The sequence below is a fragment of the Aptenodytes forsteri genome, unplaced genomic scaffold, assembly GCF_000699145.1.
Source record: "Aptenodytes forsteri isolate BGI_AS27 unplaced genomic scaffold, ASM69914v1 Scaffold234, whole genome shotgun sequence".
Lineage (NCBI taxonomy): Eukaryota > Metazoa > Chordata > Aves > Sphenisciformes > Spheniscidae > Aptenodytes > Aptenodytes forsteri.
In genome coordinates, this window is record NW_008794006.1 from 788975 (window position 1) to 810427 (window position 21453).

The 21453-nt window shown below is 39.7% G+C and overlaps 1 protein-coding gene across 2 annotated transcripts in view; it reads left to right on the top strand.

Moving 5' to 3' along the window:
- Positions 1-21453, top strand: part of TNS3 (tensin 3) — a 191853-nt gene that overhangs the window by 134892 nt on the left and 35508 nt on the right. For both annotated transcript variants that reach the window (XM_009289806.2, XM_019474767.1), the window contains 3 exons: positions 4590-4768; positions 5096-5213; positions 5314-5397. In XM_009289806.2, the coding sequence (XP_009288081.1) occupies positions 4590-4768; positions 5096-5213; positions 5314-5397 (381 nt within the window). The remainder of the gene's footprint in view (positions 1-4589; positions 4769-5095; positions 5214-5313; positions 5398-21453) is intronic.

Below are 21453 nucleotides of genomic sequence, written 5' to 3' on the forward strand. Positions count from 1 at the left end.
GGTTGTGGGCCCTACAATTTAAGAAGGATGTTCAGGTCCTTGGACGTGTCCAGAGGAGGGCAACAAAGCTGGGGAAGGGGCTGGAAGGAAGGTCCTCTGAGGAGCGGCTAAGGACTTTGGGTTTGTCTAGTTTGGAGAGAAGGAGGCTGAGGGGCGACCGCACTGCTCTCTACAGCTTCCTGAGGAGGGGAAGTGGAGAGGGAGGTGATGATCTCTTCTCCCTGTGATCCAGTGCCAGGATGCGTGGGAATGGCTCAAAGCTGTGTCCGTCAGGGGAGGTTCAGACTTGACATTAGGAAGCATTTCTTTACTGAGAGGGTGGTCAAACCCTGGCACAGGCTTCCTGGAGAGGTGGTTAATGCCCCATGCCTGTCAGTGTTTAAGAGGCATTTGGACAATGCCCTTAATGCCATGCTTTAGCTTTTGGTCAGCCCTGAACTGGTCAAGCAGTTGGACTGGATAATCATTGTAGGTCCCTTCCAACTGAAATACTCTATTCTATTCTGATTCCTTAATACTAAAGGAGAGCAAATTATTATTTTGATAATTTGAAGTACATTATGGAGCCTACAGGTTATTCAAGGAATAAATAACTACTAAATATGTTTTTTGCTTATTTTTAGTGGTAACCAGGATAACGTGAATCTGGAGACTCTAAAGCATTTTTATCCTGTTGTGATTCAATGTTTCATAATCTCCCCCCCCCCCCCCCCCGCCCCCCCCAAACCAATTTGAATAAGTTTATTGATAGAGTTTATGTAAGACTTTTCTATAATACATTGCTTTTGTTTAAAAGCAAAAAAACCTCTATCAAGAAAAATAATGCAGAGGAACAGAAGGGTATTTGAGTGGCCTGAAGTAATACTCAAGTCTTTAAACGTGACTGCACCTGTTCATGCACAAAGTCATAATGTGATTTAGAGCCCCGTATAGAGCGGTAAAGAACAAGATGTGGAAACTTTCATATTTCTTATGAACTTTGTTTTATAATTATCTGTTGTAAGGGGTTTCCAGTTTGACTGTAATTTGCACAGTTGGCTGCGATACAAACTAGGTAGAAGTTAAGGGAAGGTCTTTGATGGACTGTGCTGGGTTTTGGAAAAGACTAATAGTTCTATTTTACAAATCATAAAGACTTCCATAATGGGCAGAAGGGCTATCGGTCCAGCTTGTTCTTCCACCTCCACAAGAAAAGTTCTTCCTAGAGAGTCCTACCATGTACGCTGTGCTTGCCCCACTCTCGCATAAAGCTGGTTTTGAGGCTGGCCCACAAGCCCTGTGAATCAAGTGGAAACATGTAAGTATCATCTTAGTAGTTGTTGTGGGAACTGAAAGTAAATGTGGACCTTTTTAATGGTGTGCCTCATGCACTCGGTAAATACAAACATGTATAACACATGAAGAGTTAACATAATAGTTTTTGAAGTTTAGCTGGGACAACTGCTAATATACGAGATGGAGCACTGTTGTTGACATGCCACTGCAGACAAGATTTTTAGCTTAGTGTTGTTTTCTTTCTAATAGTTATAAATACCTCTCAATAGTACTCCAGGAAAGCTAAGCAGCTAAAGAAACCAAACAAAGATTAACCTTTAACCACTGGCCATGCTTCTGTTAGCTGTAGCATTGGCATGGTGATAACCATCTGACAAGATAAATGCTTGATGCTGTTCTGATGCCAATCTGTTGGAATGTTATTATTTGTTCTTCAGGGAAAACAAAATTATTTTTGTAGTTCACAAGGGAAAAGAGAGAAATGAGAGTATACAAAATGCTTTCAAAGAAATAAATATGTGCTCCTGGGATATTTATGAAGCTCTGCCAAAACTTTAAGCTAAACTACAAGAACAAAACCGAATGATGTGACTTCTAGGAAGCCTTGGCTCCTGACACTTTCCACTGTAAAAGATGTCTTTTAAATTAATAACTGTAAATATCTGTTACATTAAGTGAGGCAGCTCTGAAGTACATTCACGAAACTAATAAACTACGTAAAAGTAATTTTTTGTTGACCTCATCACTTAATTTTTATCTCTTAGACTCAAGTTACTTGCTTTAAGCTTTATTGCAATATATCAGCTCAACTTCTCCCCTCTGTTGTCCAACATCTGCTGGGAATTTGATACGTAAAGCACTTCCAGTCTATTTAAAGAAAATGTCCGGTTTCCCTGAGATACCTCTTTGCAGCTTTCTGAGGACTATGTTAACTTCGTAGAAATTACAAGCTTCACAAGTGTATGAATACGAATAACATGAGTGTACAAATATCATTGATGACGAAGCCTTCTCATTAGCATGACAAATAAAATCTGCACTAAATTTTAAGGTCTGTTTTGACCCATCCAAAAGGTAGACATTCTCTCTCATAAAGTAATCTGTGTGACTGTGTTAAATAGGAGGGGCACATTCAGAAAGAAACTGCCTGTACCTTAATAACTCGGTTACAAATGGAGCGAAACTCTCATATGCTGTTCCTGGCTCCCATTGCCTCCTGTGGAGGAGCGGTGGGGCTGGGAGTGCTTGGTCTCCGATGGTCTCTTCGAAGGCTGAGATTCTGCACAGTGATTCCCACTCATTTTTCTTTACAGAAATAAAAAAAGAATTCCAATGCAAAAAGTTGGTAAATTCTGGAGTAGTATGAGCTCTGTCTACATTCCTAAGTGTCTTCAATTTCACTAGAAATCTTCATGGCTTTTTAGCATCACTTAAAGAGGTTTGGAAGATATTTGTGATTTCATGTCCTTTTCTGGCTTTGGAGATCTTGTTTGATGCATCTAGTTTGCTCACAGTGTCTTCAGAAGATGCTCTTTCCACCTGAAAGACCATACATAAAGTTTCTAGTCAGGGGAAAAAGGGTTAAATAAGTGTTTAAAATATGGGTGCTTTAAAAGTATTTTAGTTTTCAAAGTTGTACCATAAAAACAGAATCTCAGCTGTGTCTTTCCCAGGATGTGCTAGGTATATTTATATTGACTCGATAGAATAAATAACTGGCTAAATTTGGACCCTGAATTTTAACCCTATTGGTGGAATTTTCAAAAAGTGACTAGTAGGGGTTTGTTTATTTTTTTGCTTTAGTAGTAGTTACTGTCACACTGGCTGGGGGGGGGGGGGGGGGGGGTCTAATTCTGTAGGTTTACAAGAGATTTATTAATATTTTTAGGATAAGCTACTACTTGCCAGCAAGTTACTCAGGTTGATACATATGTGTATCAATGCAGAATCACTTAAGTATCATGGATTTTAGTCTGAAATCCCTGTCTATATTTTAATCTTGAATAAAAACTGTTCTCCTATACAGAAACCTATTTGTGTACTGATGCTCTATAATTGTGCTATATAATCAAGGTGAAATATCTATAATACAGGCACTTACACCACATGCCAGATTTTTACACCTTGGCTTCTATCAGCTACTTTAGATTAGGAAATGGATTTTTGTGGAAGGTGTACACCATTGTCTTTATCTACCGAAGTGACTGGTTCAGCCCTTCTGCTGGTTTAGATGAAGGGCACCCTTTGGACTCCTACTGTTACGGCTCCATGATCAGGGTGTGTAGGAGATGTGCTTAATCAACACATACTTACAGTTGGAAATGATTATGAGAGTTTAAGTGACACTGAGCAATGAAAACAAGTTATTTTAGAAATCCTCAGCTCTTTTAGAGAAATAGCTAATTCTCAAAGATCTTTTTGCATATATAGACAATAAAAACTCTCAGAGGAGTATCTGAAAAGTTGTTACGCATATGGTTATTTTTGTACTGTCCTGTGACTACACAGTAAGGACTACTGAGAGATCCTTATTGTAGACTTATTCTTACAAAGAAGGGTGGAAAAAAGCAATTGCTGCAGGAATATTCTGAAAGTGCCTGTTGGTGGGACTAGATGACTAAGTATGAAGTCCTGCTAATCATAAAGCTGTATCTAATGACTCTCTTAATAGTGTCTTTGGAAACAAATACTGCTTTATGCCCTTGAATACCCAGGATTGTTCTGCTGGCTCAGCTTACTCTTGTGCTCCGTTCCTCAGACTCCAAAAGGTTACAGCTCCTGTGTGTATCTAATACCTGATTTTTGTGATTAACTGTGATTGCCATGCGTGTCACAAAAGGTGTACAGTGAACTGGGTTTATAAGGGCCAGGGTCTGTGTTAGCTAAAAAGAAGCTGTTTTTTCTGGGAACATGCAGTCCTGGAAAGCAGCAGTGGTTTTGCTGCAGAGAGCTGCTGTGTGTCAGGGATGGAAAGAGAGGTTTCCCATTTGGCTGCCCATAGTGGCCCCTGCTGGCAGGCTCTACCGGTGGCACTGGGGGTAACCTCTTCCAAAAATGAGCGTCAGTAGAAACACGCTGCTTCACTCCTCTGGAACCAGGTGTACTGCAAATATGTTCCAACTTGTGTCAGCAAGGCTAACTACAACTGATTTTTTTTTTTCCCCCCACCTGTGTGATTTTGTAAAGCAGGTATGAAACCAGTTATTTCATAAGCATTCTTGAACAGAATCACTGAAGGCACAATACTGAAGTTTGTTTTAACAGCTCTAACTGAAAAAAAATATTTATTAATCAGTTTACCTATTTGTTTTCAGCAACAGATACGCAAGATGACAATGCAACAGGGGGAAGGATCAGAAAGTTAAGTGTTGGGCAGTATGACAATGATGTCCCTGGGCAGCCATTGTATAACAGGTGTGGATGGATGAAGTCTCCTGCTACTGACCAGGCTGTAGATCCAGGATCACCGATTCCTGTAGGGGAGACTAAGGAGGTAAACAATGAAGAATTTTTCAAGAAATATTTATTGAAGTGAATGTTCAGTGTCCAAAATCCATGTGAAGCAACTGGGCAGTTGCATCATGGCAATAAGAAGAACAAATGACTGTAGTTATCTCAGAATGCAGTTCAGTGTTTAAGGATGTCCTGCTCTTGTCCTCTCTGTGCGTTTGCATGTTTTCAGTGTTCCAAGATCTCTCTGCTGGAAGAGTGGATCAGATTATATGAAACCTTCTGTAATCGGGTGAAAAATGCCCCACTGTGTTGTAGGGTTAAGTGGGAATTTCCACACTGCAATTTTGCTTTTTTGTGTCCTTTCTAGATGGCTGTTGCACATTACCAAGATGAAGTAGATGGGGGAATCTTCTCCCCAACAGAAAATGGAAATGAAGCTGTCCTGTCCACAACAGCTTTTCCCCTGTCACCAGAGACATCATATGGTAAGGAAATGTCTGTCTCTCTCTCATTTATTTATTTTAATAGCACCATTAACATTTTAGCTGTTACTGAAGAGGAATTGTACTTTTTCTTCTCTCCTAGTGAAAACACCTCCACTATACCACCAGCGGATTCCCTCCAGCCAAAAGGTCAGCAGCCCGTCTGAGCTGTACAGAACCAGTCCTGGTAAGATACCCCTACTTCTTAAGTAATTTGAAACTGAACTGTGTATGAAGGCAACTAACACAACAGTGGTTATTCCTTTATAAATAGGACATATACGTGGTGAATTTAAAAGACATGTGCAAGTCGGAGAAATAGAATTTAGCAGTACTATTTTAATCATATCAAAAAGAAGTAAACAATGAAGAATTATCCAAGAAAGATTTAATGCCATTAATTGCCAACAGGGAGTCCCATGTTCATGTTCAGTGTCCAAAATCAGTGTGGAGCAATTAGGGAGTTGCATCATGGCAGTAAGAGGAAATGCAGTTCAGTGTTTGAGGCTGTCCTGCTCTTGTCCTTTCTATGGGTTTGCGTGGTTTCAATGTTCCACGATCTCTCTGCTGATATTTGATAATATCAAAATAGTACTGTCGGGAGACTTGAGTTCCTTGTGATTTTTAGTAGGTTTTGTCTCCATCTGAGGAAATCCATGTTGCCATCTTGCCAGGCAAGTGAAGCTGACAACAGAGCTTGGCAGTAGCTATGCTCAAGTCAGGGAGATGCTTAATCAAAGGAATGAATGTTCTGGAGGGTTTTTTGCCACAACAGTTTGTAAATGAGCAAGCATGGAAAAGTAGTTGGTAATAGATGATTACATGGTTAAAGATTTAATGTGATCTACCTATGAATTTTATTAATAAAGGATTCTTCTTTGAGGCCTTAACTCTTTGCTGCTAAAAATATCAGCAAAGCTGTTGTTAGCTGTGACCTCTTCTGTGCAAAATTATTTTAAAACAATAAGTTTTAAAAAAAAAAGTATTTCACATGACTGCATCAGAAAGTGCTGGACAGAGAAGGAAGCCAACATAATTTATTTAAAACCTGAATAAAAATCACAGACATTCATTTAAATTGTATGCATTAGAAGATGTTCAGATGATAATTCATGTGTATATATAGTTTTATTGCTTAGGCTATGACTGTCTTCTTAGGCAGGATCTTGATAGTAGAGTTTCCAATAAATTTGATGGTGGATTTTGATGCCATAATAGTTAGTGTTGTGTTTTTAACTTTGGAAAAAAAAAAAACCTTCCTGTTTAATTTGCCTCATTTAATAGTTATCAAAAGCAAGTAACATCAACACAGAATAAAATTATCTTTAGTAATAAAGCAATCTTCTACTCAGTTCAAGACTTTATGGTTCAGTTGCTGTGGCTTTGTCCTTTACTCTCTCAACTCTTAAACAATTAGTGGTAGATATCCTCCTGAGGGCAGCTTTAGCAAATCAATTACAGGTTGCTTACGTTGAATTAATCTACTGAACACTTTGTTGTTAAATGTTTTCCATCACTGTTGCTAAGAGTTAGGACTTGCCCTGGAAAATTTTGTGGCTTTCAGTGTATTTCTCTATTTTGTTGGTGATTCTCCTGCTTAATTCCAAATGCTGTCATTTCTCAAACGCTGGGTTTAGATACTCAGTTAACGGGACACTGAAAATAATTACTGTAGCTTAGACCAAAGCAGGTAATTCTCTCTTTGAATGCCCCTTTAAAAATGATGCTCAGGGTGTACTGAATGCTACAGGTTAAGTGTGCAGCTCCCTGTGGCTTTGTTTTTAGCCGCAAACATAACATACTTTGACACTAAGGTTAAAGGTGTATGAGGTGGGTCAGCTAGAAAACATGCAATACACCATTAGCGAGCACCTCTAAGAAATGTTAGTTGGGTGACTTTCCCACCAGAGCACAGAAACTTCTATTGCCAGAGGCAATATTAGAATCCTACTTTAAATATTTTTTTCTTTTCTCTCTTTTCCCTTCACTATTCTACTTTATTTATTGCCTGAATCTACAGTAAGTATCTATTTACTGTATTTACTTGCTTCTGTGTCTTCTGACTTTGTCAAGAAGTGAAGAAGATGTCTTCTCATTACTTTTGCTACCAACCCCTAATTCACGGCTAGAGCAAGAGCGTTGTGTTTTGTGTGTTGAATGAGGCCACGAATCTGAAGGGAACAGAAGCAGCTCTAATGCACGTGCAACAAAGGTGACTCTAACAGTATGCACTTTGCAAGAATTCTTACAGCCCCAATTTTTAGTACTTTCCTTTGCAGCCTTGCTCTTCTTTTAAATGTTTTCATGGTTTTTATTTTGGTAGAAGTTGGGAAACATTCTGACTTCTCCAGAGATTTTCAACAGATTGAGGCCTTTGGAGTCATGGACTCTGGAGTCTTAATTTCTGCCATTAAGATATTGTTCCTTTTGTCTCAGTTCAGATCACCCTTGAATTCAGAATTGTTTTGTTCTGCATCTCAGCTTTGCTGCTTATCTGCATTCCAAGTTAGTAGTGAGGATGCTGTAACATCTGGCTACCAATTATCTAGATATATTACTGTCTTCTTTCCTCCCTCCTTCCTTGTAGAGAATAGCTTTCAGTGTTAGTTAGCACTTACCATATCAAGGGAGAACTACTGTGGTTTTCTAAAAGTATACATTTTAAAAGAACAATACATGGGTTTATGTATTCTATATTCAAGAATTACAATGACATCCAGTTTTTATGTATACAAAATGATAAAATTATCTGTTCTTTTGTAAGTTATTCTTGTTGTGAACTGTGTACCTTATATCTTGAATGCATCTAATTCTGATTCTTAAACTACTTATTGAAGTGAAGGGCACTATCTTCACTGAAGCCTGACAAAACCCCATACAAAATGGTGCTCTGTTAGCCCTAGAAATCTCAATTTTCTTTCCAGGTGACACCACTTTGTTAGGGAAAGTCAGTCCAGTGGTGTTATGTACGTCTCCCTTTCATTAGCTATGCCCTACCTCTTCTTTCTCCCCATACATTTCTTTAAGATGCCCTGCCTGTGCCAGCTAGAAAGAGCAGGATTCCTTTCCAGAGCCTTGTTCTTTCTCAGACGGGAGCAAGTTTAACCTCCCTCAGTCTCTGTTCAGGCACGCAGTCCTTTTGTGTCTGCGCTGCTGCGCCAGTGATCGCTTGCTGCCATGGTTTCATTGCCCTTTTCCTCACTTCACATAGCTTGCAAGTAATACAGCACCCACGGAGTTCATTCTGAATTATCTTTTGAAAGACACCTTGTTTCTTAAGACAAACTTGAGCAGTCTATAAATTGGCTAGTTTTATAAATACCCCATGAAAAAGCAGGCTCCAGATAGAACCCAGATACAGCTCTCTGAGTAACACAATAGCCATTATATATCCCACGGGAGAGTCCCACACATCAGTGAAGGAACAGAAGCACTATTTGTAGACCATTTTGAAGCTTATAAAGGCTCTCTTGTCTCAGACAGCATACAGCTAATTGAAGTCCCTTTGTATATAGAAGTAACAAATAAAACTGTAGCAAGCTCTTTGCCAGAGGACTGAACTCTGGCTAATCACCCCTGCCACTCCACCCCTCAGGCTGGACGTGAGGAGCTGCCCCTTCTTCAGCCCTGGCCAAAGCACAGACAGAGCTTTGCAGAAAATCTGCATTCACAAACAGGCACTGTCTTGCAGCAGAAAGCAGGGATCTGTGGAACAAGGGAGGATTGTCTATAATCCTTTATCTGTGTACTGACAAAGAGAAGACATGATGTCCTGTATTTCCATCTTTTCTGAACAGCCTAAGTAAACTTGGGTAGTTCAAGCAGTGCATATGGTGGAATGATAGCACTGCTACTGGTATGAGGAATCTCAGAGCCTTCAAGCATGTGTAAGGCCTTGCCTTTTCATACCTGCCATGGAGCTTAGCCTAGGTACTGTACTCAAAGCTTGTGTTAGGCATACGAGCTGCATCTTTTCTAAAAATTGTCAAAAGGTCATCTTTTCTCCTCATGCTGTCATGAAACTCTGCAAGACCAGACACTGGTGTATTGCCACAGTTTTTCTCATACAGACTCTGTTTTTATCTGACAGAGACATTGTGATCCTAAATTCCCCCCCATTGACTAACATAGGCTTACTCTGTTACATCACCCAGTGGAGTGATGAGTGTTTCATAAATCTCTCAGAAGGCAAAACCACAACCTAACAGATATCCTCAATACTGCATAATTCTATTGCTGATTATAATTTTATATTCTTGTAATTTCATACTGTTATTCCAGGATTGTCATTTCTTACGGTCACTGAGTGGCAAGGGAAATGAAATGTACTGCTTAATTCTTCGATAAAAAAAGTCAAAGTTCTGAACTGAAAATGTTTTCTGTGTGTCAGGAGGGTTAGTAGCATAGGGAATAAAAGTGATACTAATTTGTGAGAGGGAAAAATTCCCAGTTTATGATGTGCAGAAACCTTCTCCACAATATGAAAAGGTTTCCTATAATATTTATTTATACCTGCCTTCCTCTCCTCCCCTTAACTCTTTGTATAAGGTATACATGTCCAAAGCAAGAGATAGGTATGGAACTTTTCCAGACATCTGGGTTTATTTGCTTAGAACATCAGTGCATCCACTTCAGTGGATGGTTATCGTAAGCTCTGTCCTCCTGGAAACAAAGGTGCATTTTGGTTTTTGCTGTTGTTGAGGTTTTGGGTTTGGGTTTTTTGGGGTTGTTTTGTTTTCTTTTGTAAGTTTTGTCTTGGTTTTTTGTTTGTTTTAAACATCGAGGCTATTAATGAGCAATAAAAAATACAAGTAGAGGCAAGAAATTTATGATGTTTACTACAAGGCAGATAGACAAGGTCTGTGTTATGTTTTTCATTTTCCTGCAATTGACCTTGACATGTTTAACTTGTGGCTAAATACAGTGCTTATCTCCACAATATTTTTATAATGAAACAGCTAATGTTTCTTAGTTATGATAAAATACACCCTTTATTAGTGCATATGAAGCCTCATAGGCTTCAGGAGCAAGTAGGAAAGGACTCGGTTCTCCTGTTCGGATTCTACCAACATGAATTTAATCAGGTCTTCCAGAAAGAGCACATGGAATGCTGTAAAGCATAGTCATAAATGTTCAGAGGCTACTGAACACTGAAGTCAATATAATGTGCTATGTTCTGTGTCACACTTTTTCCTCCCTGGATTACTTCCATTGACACATCAGCTCAGTAAAACTAACCTTTATACTTTTTACTGCACGAAATTTGGAGATGACGATGTATTTTCAAGTCTTTATTGTCACAGACCTCCTTCCCTTTGCGCCGCTGATTATAATACAGTTCTTAACATACCTTTCAATTACAAACATGGAAATTTTGTATCTTGTCTGGCCTGTGAAGAAAGAAGCAATGCTTATTATCAGCGATTTCAGTCTGGTAATCCAAATTCACAGCAAAGATGATAATGTTCCATCTTGGGTGCTAAATAGGTTAACAGTTTCATTTAATTTGCATCAATCTGAATGGTGGAAAATATGTTGTAACAGAGAACCAAACTGAAACTGAAAATAACTTGAAATACTTGTAGTCTATGCCTGCTTTTAGTGAGTGATATTAACCAAAATACTTACAGTTTAAGTGTCTACAACTTAGCTGTTTGGTAATCAGCTTTAATTGAGCCTTTTTTTTTTACCCCCCACTCAGTTTGGCTAAGATTTTCATGGGCGGTGTTCTCCCAGTGCACACTGATTAACTTACCAAAGCTTTATTCTCTGGCTTAGAGATAAGAATGAAATGATTTAGAGATTAATCCATTTAGCTAGCTAAATATGGACTGGTTTTGTTTATAGCCATGTTATGTGTTTCTACATAAAACTTTACAAAATCTGTACGTATTTTAGCCACTCATTAAACATTCTAGTCATTGATTCAGAGGAGTAAGGAATACAAATACATATACCTGAATATAAAAAGCTAGGGAGTGCCAAGTTCACGGAAGATAGTATGTGATGAAGAAGCAATGGGACAATATAAATGTGTTTTTCTTTGGCTGGCTGATATGTTAAAGCTGACAAAAGATGCTATTCTTGTTACTGAATTTTCATAAGAAAGCTCATTGTCTAAAGTATACTCTGTCTTGCATTGGTTTTGGATACTGTAGTTTGATAAAATATTCTGGAACATGAATATATTTTGGTTTGTAGCCAATATTGTATCTGATCACAGAATCAAAGATTCTTTAAATCTGATGTTTATGTCAAGACAAAGATATTTCATGGTAAAATGTTCTTATGGCCCTGTGAGCTAGAATTCTGCAAGGGATGGGGTTTGGTGTGACCTACAGGTTGAACATCATGTTGAATGTGAGACAAATTCATGTGCTACAGATGGTCATGGAAAATATGTTGACTTTGAGTGCTAGCAGAATGCATAATCTAGTGCATATGTACGTAATGCCATGTGCAGCTGCTCTATAATCCTGCAGAATTTAAAAAAAAAAAAAAAAAAAAGAAGGGGTGGGGGGGAGGAACCAAACACGCTGCTGAGAGTTGCCTTTACCCTTGTCTTTGCTCCTCGAAGCTTTCTTTTCCTGCCTCCTTGGTTGGGTGCTTCAGCCATTACATTGAAGAGGTGATCAGTGAAGCTAGTCACTGTTTCCTCTTCCTCCTCCCCTCACTTTTGAAGCAGGATTTCCATCTGGACAGAAGCACTGTGATCGCAGATCAGAACAAGCTTTAAGCCATATCCTGCCCTGTTAAAATTGCGTTGGAGAATGAATCGGGTACTGATTTGGAAAGACTTTCTGGTTTATACTGTGTGTTTCACCTTCTGTGAAAGTATTCACAGTGCTCTTTTTTCTTGGTTTTACTGGATGACTTTTCATTCCACGTGGGGAGAGTGCTGACTGATAAGCAAATACAAGAACTCTAAAAAGCAAAAGTTAACAGCCCTCTGAGAGGCTGGTTGGCACTGTCGGCATTATCCATTTGAACCAAGACACTGCTGAAAAGTTACATGGAGCCTTCTGCCTAAAATAGCAAATGTTAGCTTTTCTCACAGGGAAATGAGTATCCAAGTGGCAGGGACCCTAAATGTAGAAACAAGCTCTCCACTTTCTCACCCACTCATTTTGTCCTCAAGTCAAATGTTGAACTGTGTTAAAGGAATGGTAGATCTTGTGACAAAAATGCTGTCCTGCAGGAATTCATATGTAATAAGGTTTTTAGCTCAGGACATTTTTAAAGTCTCTTATACGTTATAAGTCTTCCATCAATGGTAGCCCAATAGGTCTGACTGCTCCTCGATCCCACACTAACACCACTAAAGCAAATAACTGCTGATAGGTTCTCCTTCAAGAAGACCCACCCTGTAGACTTCATCCCTTATTTGGGGCACCTCACTTTAATCCAGTCTGTCTACTATTTGTTTGGTCTTGACTCACGTTTTATAATGCTGTGAATTTAAAATGAAACAACTGCCTTTTTTCAAAAGGAGTTATTAACTGAGAAAAACCTGGAACCAGCAGCAACACAGAAAACAGCACCTGCATGCTTGGCAATACAGTCCACTAGAAACTCTCTTCACTGCATATCTTGGCAGTTGACAGCCACACAACATTGAGGCTTTGATTCTGTCTTCAAAGCCTGCATTGCAGGTGCTCCCAAGCCCTTCAAAGACTGTCTGGCTATCGGTGGCCTTGAGTGCCCCACACGGCTGCGCTGTACTGCAACAATGGAAGCGCCTGCCACCAAAGTAAGACTAGTGAGTATTTAGGACAGACGCTTTTCAACAGATGGCCCACAAGTGTAGAATTTACTCACAGTGCATAACAGAATGACCACAAACCTTGTGGCATTTTCAACAAATTATAAAGCATGCTGCTTCTGCGTGATTTTCCTGCATAACAAAACATTTGAGGGGGAAAAACCCCAAGAATATAAGGGAAATTGCAGGGGTGGGACCTGAGTTTTGTGCATTTTATCTAATGCGTTTATATGATGAAATGCTTGACTGGTGACTGCAAAATAAACATGAGATAGACCAATGAACCCTCATAATTTGAATTAGCTGTTAGAAATACGTGGGCAATTTGAGGACTTACCACCATTTCAAAATGATACATAAAAAAGCTCGTGACTTGCATAAAAGGCTGTGTTGCATTAATCTCTGTTCATTGTGCACTGTCAGCATTACCAATTGAAGCACACAAATATGCTACTAATAAATGTACTAAATATATTTATGAGTTACAGTAACACGTTGGAAAAATAAGTGGCCCACAATTTTTCTGACATTTCAGAAAGCAAATAAAAAAAAGTATGCTAGGAAATTCAGAGTCGCTTGATTCGTTCTAAGACGTGGTTATGTTTATCAAGCGATAGGTACTGAGCTTTTGGAGTATCACCTTTAGTATATTCCTGTTCTCTGTAAAAATGAAGTTTTGCATAAGATACTTGGCTATCATGGTTAGTAAATTGCACCAAGATTATATGGTGAGCACTCACTTATGTGCTCTCTCCCTTTCTCTTTCTCTCTGTTTACCATTTTGCAAAACCAGTTGTGTGTTCTGGAAGATGCTCATTGATATTTTTCTTTGTAAACAGATGAAGTGGTGCTTCATTTTGTTATATTTCTTTAACTACATAGGTATTTTATCCAACAAACAGACATTTACAATAAACAATTAAAACTTCTGATTTAAGTATTGGATTTAAGGTTAATCCTTATTGTTTGCATGTTGCTTACTTATTTTCAAAAAGTCTTGAAAAATCACACAATTCCTTTAATAGCCTTTGGAATTGTCAGTTTGCTTTCATTTATTTTCACCTCCTGCCCTCTTCCACCACCCCCTGCTCTGAAAACCTGATATATGAGATTTCTCTTATTTTTATATATATATATACACACACACACAGAGACACTTTTTTCCCAAGTGACTTTATGATCCCTGAGGGGCCACAGGTACATTGAATTTTTTCCCCTCCATTCCCAGAAGGTTTGGCACCGATGTAACACTTGAAATGGGAAAAGTGGGAGAAAATTCCTGGAGAGGAAAAACCTACGTGTGTGTGTTGGGGGAGAAACAGCAGGAGGGAAGCTGGGGAGTAGAGTCACTACAGCTGGGGCTGAGGGATGTGATGAAGGTATGTTCAGAAGAACTAGTACAGAAAGCAGAATAGATTCTTGGATTTTTTCAGTCCATCAAACACAGTGTTAAAAGCACAATCTCTAAATGGGGTGTAAATAAAATTAAGTCTGAATAGTACTGCATCTGTAGGATTTCAAGAAAAACAATGTGAAGGCAGTCTGAGTATTTCAATCACACTGCTAGTTTGTGCCCACTATTGTCATTGGATTTCCTGAATATTCTCAGTTTGTGGCAGTGCTCTCACAATATTTTAAGAATTTGTCCAGAAAGCTTCAAGAATAAAGTAAATGAAAATGAAATTCTTTGCTGGGAGATTATAAAACAGCTATGAAGATAATGTAGTGCTGCAGGTGAGATGTTCTGGATCTGTGGGGTAGTCATTGGGATCCCTGAACTTGATCTGAGTACCACATAAATTCTAGGAAATAAAAATTATAATAGAAAGATTATATAGACTTCTTTATTAGAAGATGAAATTGCACCGTGAGTTTTATCGCTTTCAAAAAGCCTGAAAAAATTTGTGATTTCTTGTTATTATCATTTATTATATTCAGATTTTTGTTTACACTATTTTTTGTCTCTGAAGATAAATGGAGAACAAGTTAACTGTTTTTTGTCTCTGAAGATAAATGGAGAACAAGTTAATGAAATGTATAAGAAGATTAAGGGAACATTCGTTCAGATGTCTTTAATTACTGGAGCCAAGCTGAGCTTTCATTTGTATACATTTACCGACCAATAGCAGAAAGTTGAATCATATAAATGACAGTAAAGTTTATATTGTGTTTATTTTGTTAAAACTGTTTAATGCAAAAAATGGAATAAATGATGTCAAGAGAAGGTTTGTTTTTCCTGAGCACTCAAGAACCCCTCTGTATTGAGGGCAGAGGTGTATTGTAGCTCCTAGTTTCCTAAGATGGGATGCATTAGATTATAAATCCATTCTGCACTCAGTCACGGCAAAATGTTATCCGAAGATTAGCAAAATATTTTTTGTTCTGGAAAACAGTTGGGAGTATTTTAAAAATAGCTTGAGATTACACATTGGTTGCGGCTTTCTTTTTTCATGGTTGTTATTTCCATGCTTTCATATCAGGTCAAAAGAGACTGTATTATTAATACATTTCATTCAGTGCTTTTGAAGGGTGCCTGTTGGTTGTAATTCTCTGCAAACTGATTTGATACCCAGTTGGGAGATGACACGCTCAGAAAGTTGATAAAACTGCCTCGTACTAAGGTATGCATAAACTGTGCATTTGAATAAAAGCTGAGACCTGTGTAAGTACGAGGGACCTCATATTGCACTCACATCCTTTGAAATAATAAGAACAAGCTCAAACACTATATGAAACAGTGAAGTGTAATGTTAATAAAAATGTTTCTGCTGTGCTTAGACTTTATTTCTTTTATCTTACCATTTATTTCTATGTCTGAGTGGCAGCCTAGCAATTTGAAAACTCTGACTGCCTGTGTTCAATTGCCACAAATACTTTGGCAATGAATTTATGATAAAGGATGTTTGAAAAAGAAGACAAAGTTTAAGAAAACATTAGAAAACAAAATAGAGAATGTTGAATATGTTCAAAATACGTCCTCTGTATGCAACATTTGTTGTAGAAATTTCATTCCAATTTATATTTGCTCTGTCAGGGAGCATACCATACTACCAGTCTATTTGGACCATTGCTAAGCACCAGAGTCAGCTTACCAAGCAGATGTACTAAGAGACTCGTAAATACCTGCATGTCAAAGAACTTTTCAGTTGTCATTCAGGAAATTGATGCATTTTGGAAACTTCAGGTTGAGCTACTCTGAGAGGAAAAGCAGGTCAGAAAAGGCTCATGGGTCACCAGAAGAGAATACCAAAGTAAGGGAGTGTTAGCACTGAGGGTCGCAGCTCTCACACCGAGATTCCTCGTCTGAGGAATCCTCCTCCTATTCCCACTGCTCAGTGCTGAGGGCTGTGAGTTCAGTGGGCATCAGCATTGCAACCAGCACAGTAAATACTGTGACTTCAATGCAGTGACATCATATCTGATCGCTTAGGTCTTGACAGGTCTGTACAGTCGTGCTATTAAAGCCAGTGGCATTTACAAGCGTGATTGTCTTCTCCGTTTTCCACCAGCTGAACCTAAATCTTAGGCGTCTTCTAAATCACATTTAGGAGGAGGAGGAGCTTTTTCCATGCAAATCTAATAGCCAATTAGAGTATTCATATGTCACGGGAGAGGTCCAAGGTCATCTTCCTCTTCTGCATGATTATCAGCAGGACTTGAACCAGGCTTTCCTATGCAAGTCTGAAAACTATGATGCTTTTGAGCCACATTTCTTTTTCTGGATTAGTTCATACACATTACTATTTAATGCAAGTTAGAATAACGGGTAGAGCAGGCTTCTCACAGGAGGAAAACTTGAATTCAAATCTGTGGCCTGATTTAGAGGAGGTCCTCTGAACAGGGTAGAGGATAAAGGGCTAACTCTATTAGACTGCTTAAAGTCTGTAAGTGTGAAACTCGTGTAAAAATATTCCTTTGGTCTGGAATTGTCAGCTTTCTACTGTAGCATAAAACCTCCCTTGTGCAGTGTTTATTACCTAGCCTTAGGTGACCAAATGAACATGATTCTTCCAAAGTTCACCTTTCTCATCTATTACATGGCAAATCCAGGCTTGTGCCCTGGGGCTTTGAATTCCATTCAGCAGCAATACATCTGAAAGTTTAATTGTGCAGTGTGCAGCTTACATCCTTCCTGTAGCTCTAGTCCAAAGGCGTTTTCTCCTGAGAGAAAGCAGTAGCATTATCTGGTATTTATTTCTTTATTTAAGGGGGTTTTTATATTTGCCGTCCAAGATAACTGACTGTACTTGGAATATGCACCTATTAGCTGAAAAGATTATGACATTTCCAAAGGTGCTGAACGCATTTTTTCGTTATCTTCACTGGTATCTATGAGAGCTCATAATTTCTAAAATTCAGGCGATAAAATAAACAGTGTAATTCTGAAGTTGTAAATGCCAAAAAAATGTTGTTTACATCATCAAATTATTACACAGGAAAAAATGTGTTTATACAAGCCTTCAGTGTTGTAACTTTTGATCATGGTCTCAAAGCAGATGTGCCTCTTCAGTTAAACTTGAAATACACCCTGATAATACACTGGGGGGGGTGGGGTTGGGGTTTTTTCTTTTTTTTTTTTTTCCCCCCTCTCTAAGAACCAGTGAAAAATTGATTACTTGAGAGGTTTCTGAAGCACTAAGTTTTAGAGAGTTTGGTTTCTATTTTTCCTTCCAGTGGGAAAAAGTCATGCATTTCCCCACATAAATCTGTCATTTGACCAATAACTATCTATGTATGTATTCATTGAAGGATATATGAGTAATATCTTACACATATATAAAAAAAGAGAAGAATCTGAAGCTGAGAAGTAGTCCACCACTGGTTTTTGCTTGTTCTGAAGATGCAAGAGATAAATTTCTGCCAATGGCTTATCAGCAGTTTAACAGAAATACAGGATCGGATGCGCAGGCAGTCTGACAGATGTGGATTGTTTTTACACATACCTGTTGATGCTAGTTAGCAGTGCACGTGGGTAGCATGCATTTTCGAGAGGTTGCTAGTCGTCCTTTTGTCTGGAAAAGCTTAAATTAACAAAAATCCGTGGGAACAACTACTTCCCTTGCTATGATTACATGAAACAAGCTTTTTCAAATTTTCCAGGGTGAGGCCTCCTACCATATGACATGGCACTTGATGACTGTGATGTGCCAGAGTAATCCATGTAGTTTGAAGGAAGGCTGAAGGAGAAGAAAGCTGCAAAAACTGAAGTACAGCTGTGAGCACACCTTTTCAAAACAATTAAAGTCTTAAAATGATCCTGTGTTTGGGTGCCTGGGAAGGTCTGGTCTGCTGCATTCACGAGTCAAAGATGCTCTGTAATTACAGACCTGCCAGTGTTGAGTGAGGACGTAGAGGAAATACACATTCAGTCCCACTTAAGTGTTTACAGTTCAAAGGCCATATTGCTCTATGTTTTTTAAGATGCTGTTCTCCCCTACATTAATTCTCTTCATGTTTACTCCCTCTTGCAGAAGAGGAGAAAACTACATTAGTCTGTGTTTTTCTACGCCTGAGTTAGGCATGTTATTTCACTAAGCCATTCATATTCAGACACCTAGTAGACAAAACCTGAAATGCACTATCACTTGAGATTGACTCCCACATTTCTGTCAATCATGGGAGTAGCAGGGGAATGTATGTCATTCCTTGACAAATTGTGGAGATTGCTGAATTTGCGTCTGAGGGCCACAGCACAGCCACCCTCCTGCAGGGTTTCCTGTTGGGGAAAGGTGCATGTTACAATTCAAGCCCTGCATTTTAAGCTACTTTGGATAGATCTTGCAGTGTGATAGTTCTGATGAAAGTGAAGTGGGAATCTTGTGCACTTTACCTAGGAGAACTGTACACAGGCCTTGCTATGTGAGTAAATACTACCACCTGGCAGAGGATGGAGGACCTGATCCTTGTCTCTGTGCTGTGCCTGGCACAGCTATGAAACCAATTCTCCTTGCCAAGTAACAGACCTTCTCCTTTTGGGATGGTGTTATCTCACAAGCTGCGCTCACCTAAACCAAACCAGTTCCTTACCTGAGACATCCAACACCCCCCTCTCCTTCCTAACTCTTACTTCTATGCTTTCGTATACAATAAAATTTTAGTCTGGCCCTTCATATCTCCTGGCTTTAGAGTTTCAGATATTTTTTTTTTCTTTTCTTCCCTGGAACTCAGCTGTTTGAAACTTTGAACTTGTGACAGAAGGACAAACAAAAGGCGAGTTTTTGTGTCAAGTGCCTTTGTTTGTTGTTAAAAGTGTTCATGTCAAAGAGGTTTCGTTGATGAACAGCTCCCTAAGTATAACCAAGTCTGATTCTGTTAGAAAGTTCCATGCAAAAAAATACCTTAACGAAGGGTGAATTTGATAAAATGTTGACAAAACTCAAGTATGTGAATGATTTTAATTACCTGGTTTCTACTTAGATTACATTCATACATTACTTTGGAAATGAACACTTTCTCACTTAACCCAGCCTTCATGTGGTAATTCAGACCACTGTTACCTTCTCAGTTAAATGTTACTATCCTTGTTCTCTTCTAGTTCAGCAAGTGTAAAAAGCTGAACAAGCAAAGCTTCCAAGACGTGAAAATCAGGAAGGAAATGGGACATCCAAAGGTTTCCTGCGACTACAGTGCTTTTTACGCAGAGCCAGGAATGCTTTCTATGGAGAGTAATTTTCTCTAATAATTACTGTTTATAGGAGTTTGAAGACTGTTTGACTGCATTTGTCTCTGCCAGGAAGCATCCAACACAAAGAGAAAGTGTAGTTGTATAATAAATTAATCAAAGTAACTGATGGCAGTTCTGGACTGCTGCATTAATAACCTGTTCTGCTCCTGTGGCAAGGATTGTCTGTCATTTTTTACCTGATAGTATGGTGTATATCACAACTAATCCTTGCTATTTGAGTCTCCTGGGTGCAACCATTATGAAATTGTTTAATAGGAGTAGATTGCTATGAAGAAAATCAGTGGTAGGAGTGAATATTCTTATAAAGGAACAGTTTGATTTAGTTTACCTTTTGGTCTGTGGAATAAAGCAAAATTCTAATTATTTACCAGTACTCATCTCTATAATCAAGCCAATTTGTGTATTTTAAAGCTATCCAAAGCATTTAGTACACACGTTCAAAATATGTTGCTGTTAGAAATTTGAAAGCAATTGAGTAATTCATTGCAGGAAAGCTTTAAATGGTTGTATTTGTTTCTGTCCATATCAAGTAATTTCCTATAGTCATCCTTTCAGAAAATCCAGTGCCCTGGGACACTGAAGAACAATCTGAGGAGGAAATGTGCCTGCCCGTTGCGGCGCTGCAGTGTTTCCACTCATCTTCCTGACCCGCAAATAAAACCCGCTCTGAACAATGATAGGGTGATGTTGAATGCAACACAGGAGGGTTGCACGTGGTGCTTTGTGAAAGAAATCTTGGGAAGTGAGTCAAACTTTATTCAGAGCTCTGGATGCTAAATTTATCGGAGAGCGTTGAGCCGGTTTGGCATTACAGAGCAGCTGGGCTTTGGTCCACAGTAAAAAGCACTAATCTGTCGGTTCTCAGTTTCGTGTCCTGCATCCGTCTGAAAGAAACAAATCTGTGAGGTCAAATGAAGCGGTGAGGGAACCGGGCATCTGCTTAAAACAAACAAACAAACAAACAAAACCAACGCAAACGCTACGGCTTGTGTGCTGGGAGTCGGAGAAGGGCAGTGAGCTTTTGATCCCCGCGGTGCCCCCGCGGCTCCGGGGGCGCCGCGCCGCGTCGAGCGGAGGATGCGCGGGGCGCGGCGCGTGCGAGAGGCGGCGTGAGCCACTGCGAGAGGCGGGTGGGGGGAGAAGAAAGTCAAACTCAGATGAGGTGGAGTCAGCGGAGCAGGGGTGCGCTGAACGGGCAGTCTGGCTGGAGAGCGAGCGGCAAAGCTAGCCCGACAACAATCGGGGAATTATTTTCCGCCTGGATGGCGTGAACTCTGGCTGTCTTCAGCTGAGTGGCTGTATTGAGGGCGGGAGCCTGGTTTCCTTTCGCTGCAGACGCTGGGATCCTCTTTGCTGTGAAGTTGTAACGCGCGGGGGAGAGCAGATGGTGTTACAGCTGGCAAATGTGGGAAATGGCTTTTCCCAAGCCTCTGCGTGGCGGAGGAGCTCGCCTGGCCGCTGTGCTCCCCTGAGCCGCAGACAGCGTGCGGCGCGACCGGCTCAGCGGGAGGGAACAAAGATCCCGCACTGCCCCTGCTCCCTGGGAGAGCTTCTGTCATGATGGCTTCCGTAGGTAGGTTCTTGGTTTCCTGCTCTCCCTCTTTTTTGTGCGTTTTCCTCAGTCTGAAAAGCCGTTTTGTGGGGCTCGTGTTCCGCTGGCCGCGATCCTAGCACTGCCCAGCGGCAGTGAAACGTGATCTGCGCTCTGTGTGCGTTCGTTTGGGGTGTGAGACCCGGGGGGAGGCGGGGGTTAAGTAAAGCGAAGAACGGTCCCCTTCGGCCGTGCGCTCTCGGAG